Genomic DNA, 7,035 nt, shown 5'->3' with positions numbered 1-7,035 from the left:
CAAGTCCCCAGTGTCTCTCTGGGGCCGGTGGTGGTGGAGGGACCGCCTGTAACATGAGCTGCATTCCTGCTGGCATTACATGTCCTTGGGAATGCAGCAGACATCAATGAACTCCTTTCCTGGAAATGACTTACTTGCCTGTTTGAATTGCTGCAGGCTGTTGATCTCCAGAACCACCTGTGAGGATAAGTTCTGTCTTTGAATGATGGCCTCTGAAAAATGTGATGGGTCTCTTGAGGGAACTGCAAGATTTGGTAGTGTTCCTTAGAACAGCTTTGCTCAAGGTCAAGAGCAGGGAGATCATAACTCTTATGACCATCATCCTTTTAATAGCCAGTACCAGAGACTTTTCACCAAGATCCAGCCTGTCCCAAAGCATCTCTGAAGGAATGGACCATGACAGATGACTAATTTTTCAGAGAATTGTCAGTGAGAGGCAGTTGTGAGCTCAACCTTTCCACCTACAGCAGCCTTTAATAGGGTGGTGTGGAAAGATTTTGGATAGTATTCAGGTTAATAGCAGTAATGTTGGCTCCAAAGGACCTGAAAAATCTCCTTCCACTTGTGAGAGCCCTGCTAATGGTTGCTATTGTAGTCCACTTTCAGATGTTAACCAGCACCTCCTCAGCAGAGCTAACTCAATCAATCCCCACCCTCTGATGATGCAGTGGTTGCAAAAACAGACCTTCCCCAGTTTGAGCACATGGTGTAGGACAAGGTGTGTAGGGGGCTGTGCTTTAAAATGGATATCCAAAATTATATTACTTAGAATTTTGCCCTCCAAAAGGCCTAATTTTTCCCCAAATCATGCTGACCCCACAATTTACAGTACATCTGTATGAACAGTGTAGCTGAACAAACAAAGGGTCAAAGAGTTGTTGCAGGAAGCTGTGGGAGTGGAAAATAAGAGCCGTGAGGCACAGGATCATAAACTAGCTTTGCTAACAGAAGACTATGCCACTCCAGTTGCAGGCATCAATCACCTTCATTTTCTGTTCATTTTTTGAACCATAACAGCTACTTCATTGCATCAAGATAAAGTCATGGTCATCATCAAAGAGTGACCAAAAAACTGTGACTCAGGGAACTGGGGTGTCGTTATTAAATACACTTTGATAGACACATGTGGTTTTAGGTCCTTAGATGTTTATTTATACCACATTAAACTTAGAAATTATGGTACCTCTATGTTTTAGCCAGTCCCAGCATTAAATATTGCTGGGTAGAGGAAAATCTTCAGGTAGATGGTGGTTACTCACCTGGTCCTTTGACTCTTGATATCTGGCATTGCCAAGAGTTATGAAGCTGATCCACTAATAACACAGAAAAATATCTTTATTATTTCAGAGTCAAACCAGCAATAACAATGGCATACAGTTGCTATGGCTATTAAAGTTCCATCTGGATTTCATATTGCAATGCTCTATTGCAGTGGAAAAAAGATACTGAAAAATACAGAATCTTGAAAAATATTTTATTTGCCAAATTGAATGCACTGTTAGGTTTCCTTGAGGGGAGACACAGAAAGATACAGATTAGAACAAAGGGCTTACTTATAATTTTTATGCTTATAAGCTTACCAGCCTTTGTGCAAGCCACTTGTGACATCTCCCTTCACCAGACACTTCACCAATTCTATACCTTGTGGCTGACCTACAGGCGTGGTGGTCTAACCATCACATGGATGCCTGGTGTCTCACAATAACTTCTTCAGCTTTGGCAAAAGGTATGTGAGCAGCACCTCTTCTCACAGCCCATGGCTTCACTCATTATGTATACAGAACTGTACCGTGACTTGTAGAAATGAGGTCCCCAAAGAAAGCTGCACTTCATCTGAGACAATTTACAGTATCCTCAACCTAGAAAACTAAGGGGGTAATCTAGGTAGCCAGATTTTGGGTCTTGCTATATGGGAACTTTGTTGTCTGTACTAAAGAGAGGGATGTATGTGTGGATGTGTAAGGGCATGCAAGTGAAGGGCTATATGTAGATGTATGGGCAAGTAGGTATCTCCATGTCTGTGTGTCTGTACATGCTTGCAGGCACATACTTGGATGCCAAAACAGGTTTTAGCTAAGTTATGACCCTGAGTTGAAGACCACATGAATAACAAAGGGACAGATGAAAACAGGATTTTATCCCCAGGTGCCCAAGTACCCCATATTCACAGTGCTTAGGAATGATAGAGTTGGTGACTAGAAGTGGTTGGGAAAGGAGCCCCCATGGTGGCTGAGTGGTGGAAGTCACAGCCATCACCTGTCTTTGTGCCTGGGTATTCCACACTGCCAGGACAGCCGTGGTAAAAGTCTACTTTGTGTTGGGCAATGAAGCCCACTGTCTGCTGGACTCTGCAGGTGCCCCCACCTTTGCCAAAGACTCCTCCATCCTCACTGGTCACAATTGTGTAAGCGTTCTGCCCTGCTCCGTAGTGCTGGCAGGAGGGAGGCATGGCTGGGATGTTGCTGGCTGCACCCATTGGGTAGCTCTGGTGGAATTTGGGGTGCACGTCCAGGTAAGTACTTGACTGGAAGCCACTCTGAAAGAGAAAGGCAGTGAATCAGAACACACAGCTTCTCCACTGGTGTCCACAGTCCTGACACATACTGGGGCTCTGTCACTTCACAATTCATGTTTTCTCTTGATCAACACCAACAGCATGGGAGGGAAGAAGAACCATTTCCACCCCCTTAGCTCAGGGGTGGATACACAGTCATATATATAAGAAAACCAGCTTTTCTCTGGAAGCATTTCAATGGCATAGTCAGCCCCTTGCTAGGTTACCTACAGCCCATGGAGATCCATGCCAAGTCTGTGCCTCTGTGCTCAGCACAAGCAGGCAGGGTACCCTGATACGTATGTGCTGGAGTTGCCACTGTGGAGGAAATATCTCACAGGATTTATCTGCCCAGGTAGAAGGGTCAGACTGAGCCATGTCCTGTGCTCTTACTTGCATGAGGCACTGAGCCCTGTCAGTCCACAGGCTATGCTTCTGGCACCTTTTCAGCTTCATCCTCCTGTTCTGGAACCAAGTCTTCACCTGGGTGGGAATGGGAGAGCAGAGAGCAAAGGAGAGGGAAGAGCAAAGGTTGTCAAATTCATGAGCAGCTGAAGAGTGACCAGATGGCATAGATATATAGGCAGCAGCAGATAAAGGCCTTTAAGAGCTCCCTGGGGATGTTGCCAAGGCTAGATGCCTGTCTAGCAGCCTCAGCAGGTGGCTGGTTCATCTGCATGATGGGGGCAGGGAGCAGCATCACACCCACGGGAAAGTTATACCTGTGACAAATCGACTCATTTCCCCCATGGCAATGAACAACTGGAGGGAATGAGACCCACCTGGGTCTCTACATGTTCTCCGTGCTACAGGCAAACTTATTTCTGCATGTTTGTGAACCGAGAAGGGACAGGTTTGCTTCCTGTACCCAGCAGCTCCCAAACTCAAAGCTCCTTGCAGGGGTGAATTCCAGAGCCCTTTGGCCCCGGGGCGGTGTCTGGGCTGTGGGAGCAGCCTTTGCAGGGATGTGGATTGAAGGGAAGGATCGATTGTCCCACTGGCTCCTGACAGAACTAGTGCAGTGTGTGAGTGCATAGGTGTGCACCTACAGTGCATTTATAAATCTTTTAGTAACAGGGCATCCCTGGCCATCCAGGTCATCCTACCCAACTCTGAGATTAAAATTCCATGTGGATTTTGGGCTTGTCACTGCCTGCTCTGTTGCCCAGCCCCTCTGCTTTACAAAGGCATCGTTTGAGTCAGCACCACCGTTTCACTGCCCATACAAACTATCTGGAGATCAGCAAAGGCCCTGAAGGGCTGTGATGCATGAACCCAGCAGTACCCACACGGAGGCGGGACCTGGTGCAGCCAGGCAGTGCTGAGAGTGGGACATTATTAGATATTAGACAAGATTAGTCCTGGGAAACATTAGCTGTAGCTTCCAGCATGTTGCAGCCTTGGGATTCAGAGAACTGATGCATGCCAGGGTGTCTCTGAAGTTCACCACTGCCTGGAAAAATCCTGCAAAGAGGTGTCAAGCCCAGAGCAGAGGCTGTTTGTGACAAACAACATCTTCATCACTATGTCTGCCATTCTACTGCCAGTGTTTGCAACAGTGCCCTTAACTCAACCCTCACTGGGGAGACTTCACTGAGGTGCCAGTGACTCCCCTGTTGCCCGCAAAACTTCTGATCTCTGGGCATGAATAGGTGGAGTAGCAACAGTTAGCTGGCACCTTTCCCTCTAACTTCTGCTGCAGGTCCCTGTTTCTGTCCTATCACTGCTGTACGTGACCATTCAGCTGCTATGACAGATACACCATAGATCAAAGTCTCTGTGTTCACCTGCTTGTAGGTGAGCCCCAGGGCAGCAGCCAGCTCCCGGATCTGCTGGGGGCTGAGGTACTTCTGGTTCTGGAACCGCTGGTGCAGGGTTTGCAGCTGGTCCTTGGAGAACGCCGTGCGGCTCTTGGCCTTCCTCAGCCCCTCTGTGCCATCTTCTCTGCCCTTCTGAGACTTAGCCATAGGCTGTGGGGACAAAGATGCTGAGTGTGGGCTGGTGGCTGAATCGGGTGTTAACTGACAGAAATTCCCACAACTGGACGAAGCTGAGGATACTTCTGGAAATAAAGAGACAATGGGAAAAGGTACACAAGACATAAAGCACAGCTGTATGACTGCGAGCATGCTCCCTGCCTGCTGCGTAGCTCCCTGCCTACCAGAAAGGGGCTTCTGAGGAGAGAAGGAAGGTGGTGAGAAATTTGACATGGAAGTGGAGAGGGAGAGGCGAAAGGTGGCTGTGTGTGCCAGGTGAGAAGAGTCAGTAATTCTGTACCAGGAACATGGGGGATAAATTTGAAGAGCACGGGGGAAATAGTTTGAGCTCCTTCTGATTCGTCCTGTCTTAAGGGGTCTCTATAGAGGACAAAGATGAGATAAAGATCTAAAGCAAAAACTTCCTAAACAATCTGGGCTACTAGTCCAGATAAAAGCTGCCAAGATGCAAAGTCTTTCAGGCTGCCTGCATAGGAAAATTCTAACAAGAGAGATTACCCCAACACCTTTCTGTCAGGTGCCTGGCTGCTGGGAACTGTGGGAGGCTTCTCTGGCCAGCCCAGGTGGAAGAGCTGCAGTGCCAGTCTCACTTCCTTCCCTGTAACTGCAATGATAAATCTACCCATCTCTCCTTTGTCCAGCAAATCCTTCTGCATGGTTCATGCCCTTCCTTCTACTGACATCTCAGAAGAGTGGGGGTGCAGTGCCATTTTCAGGACACATCTTCTGACTGCTGAGCCCAACCAATAGTTCCCAATTTCCTTCCTAGTCATAATGAGAGCTGTGACTCTGAAGCCCACTAAGACACACTCCTTAACCTGCTGAAATATGTCAGACACAAAGCTGGATACCATCCAGAGGTATGGTACTACCAAACCCTGTCTTCTTCTGTCCTAGGCTGAGAGGCTACTAAGCAATCACTCAAAAGCCTGGAGGTGTTGCTGGACCCCAGAAGGGTGTCCATGTCCTTGTTTCATCTTTGTCCCATATTTTTCCCATTGTTACCCTCCTGACAAGAGGCACAAACTGTCTTTGTGGTGCCTGCCACTCCAGGGTTGCCTGCTCTTACAGGCTGCTCTTGGCTGTGTGAAGAGGCAGGTGTGTAGTGGGGAGAGTGTCTGGTGCTGGAGAGCAGGTCTGTGAGGATTACAAAGGGGTTCTGCCTACAAGGAGAAAGGGGCTGTCGACAGAAGTGGTGGGGGCCTGAGGTGGTGGGGGTAGCCTGTGCAGCCTGAGGGGATGCTGAACATCTGTGACCTGGATGCACAGGAGGCTAAAATTTTGTGGGGGACCACAGGGTTCTTGGCTCCTGCAGGCTCCTTGGCTTGGAAGTGTGTGCCGAGAATGTGGGCTTGGACAACAAGAAAGTCTTCTGTTAGACAGGAAGCACAGCAAGACAGCAGAGAGCTAAAGCTTCTGCATGTCATCAGCTTGTCATCCCAAACCCTCAAGACAAAGGCCTCCCCCATGTCAGAGTGAAGGAAAGAGGAAGCAAGAAACACAAACAGCACTGCTACAGACATAAACATGAGAACCTAAGACAGAGCCATTCCCACAAGCTCGTGACATCTGTAGGGCTTTGCTTCCACCACTGGGCTCTGTCTGTAGAGAGAGGCACCGAGGTGAGTGAGAGCAGGTTTCAAGTCTCTACAGCAGGCCCATTAGACATGGATGAGTCAGTCTGCTGCTGCCTTTTTGGAGCAGGCAGCAGGCAGAGACCCTAAGCCTTTCTACAAGCTGCATGGCAAGTAGCCACATGTCAACTAGCCACTAGGCACTCTGACCAAGCCTGTAGCTCTCTATAGCATCTGACAGCTTGAAATGGGCACTCCAAAAACTCGTGTTATCCAGCTGACCATAAAATGGGGCTGGGTGAAGACCTGCTTTCATCAGCCATCCCACTGCCACTCACTGGACTGGGAGAGGAATGGCAAGAACAGAAAGTGCCACCACAGTGGGGCATCAGGCTATTTCTGCAAAGAGAGAAATGCAAAGTGACAAAAGCACAGAAGTGGGAAATAGAGGGAGGAAAACAGCAAACTAAACCAAGCAGACAGTATCAATGCTGGATTAAGGGGAGCAGGTTTCCCAGCACATTCAGGGCATGCTTTGGCTCAAGTTTAATGAGCACAGGAAGGACACGAGGGGATAAGGGAAAGGGGGAGATGGCATAGACAGAATTACGTTCTGGATTTGTGTCTCTCCAGAGCACACATGGCAGCGTTTGGCTGAAGGGAGTCCCAGATATTCCTGCCCTGACAGCCATGGATTTCCATGAGACCATGGCACCACACTGCCTTTCATCCTGGAGCACAGACCTCCTAGAGGGCCTGCTGAGGTTTAGGAAACCAGTTCACTGCTGCCAAAGAGAAGCAGCCCAGAAAGGTGATACGGCTGCCCAAGGCCACCCATCCTCCTCACCCAGCACATCCCATGGGGATAAAAAAAAAAAGTGCTCAAGGTCATTAAGCAAGTAGGTGAGGT

General features: G+C 48.5%; 1 protein-coding gene across 1 annotated transcript; it reads right to left on the bottom strand.

Annotated features, from left to right (window-relative positions):
* Positions 1–2,148: 2,148 nt before the first annotated feature.
* Positions 2,149–4,613, bottom strand: LOC104394528 (homeobox protein NANOG-like). Its single transcript, XM_010004128.1, has 3 exons — positions 4,342–4,613; positions 2,948–3,037; positions 2,149–2,536 (listed from the first exon to the last, which is right to left on the bottom strand). The coding sequence occupies exons 1-3, from the start codon at positions 4,519–4,521 to the stop codon at positions 2,174–2,176; spliced, it is 633 nt and encodes a 210-aa protein (XP_010002430.1). The 5' UTR covers positions 4,522–4,613; the 3' UTR covers positions 2,149–2,173.
* Positions 4,614–7,035: the final 2,422 nt, after the last annotated feature.

The sequence above is a fragment of the Chaetura pelagica genome, unplaced genomic scaffold (genome assembly GCF_000747805.2).
Source record: "Chaetura pelagica isolate M959 unplaced genomic scaffold, ChaPel_1.0 scaffold198, whole genome shotgun sequence".
NCBI lineage: Eukaryota > Metazoa > Chordata > Aves > Apodiformes > Apodidae > Chaetura > Chaetura pelagica.
The sequence above is the reverse complement of the archived record's forward strand: the minus strand, read 5'-3'. Positions and strand labels throughout refer to the sequence as shown.

Excerpts from the sequence above, each read along its gene's own strand:
- LOC104394528 (XM_010004128.1), bottom strand. The coding sequence starts at position 4,521 with ATGGCTAAGTCTCAGAAGGGCAGAGAAGATGGCACAGAGGGGCTGAGG. Across the intron at positions 3,038-4,341 it reads TGGGGCTCACCTACAAGCAG|GTGAAGACTTGGTTCCAGAA; the intron begins GTGAACACAGAG and ends ATTCCCACCCAG. Across the intron at positions 2,537-2,947 it reads GGGCTCAGTGCCTCATGCAA|AGTGGCTTCCAGTCAAGTAC; the intron begins GTAAGAGCACAG and ends TTTCTCTTTCAG.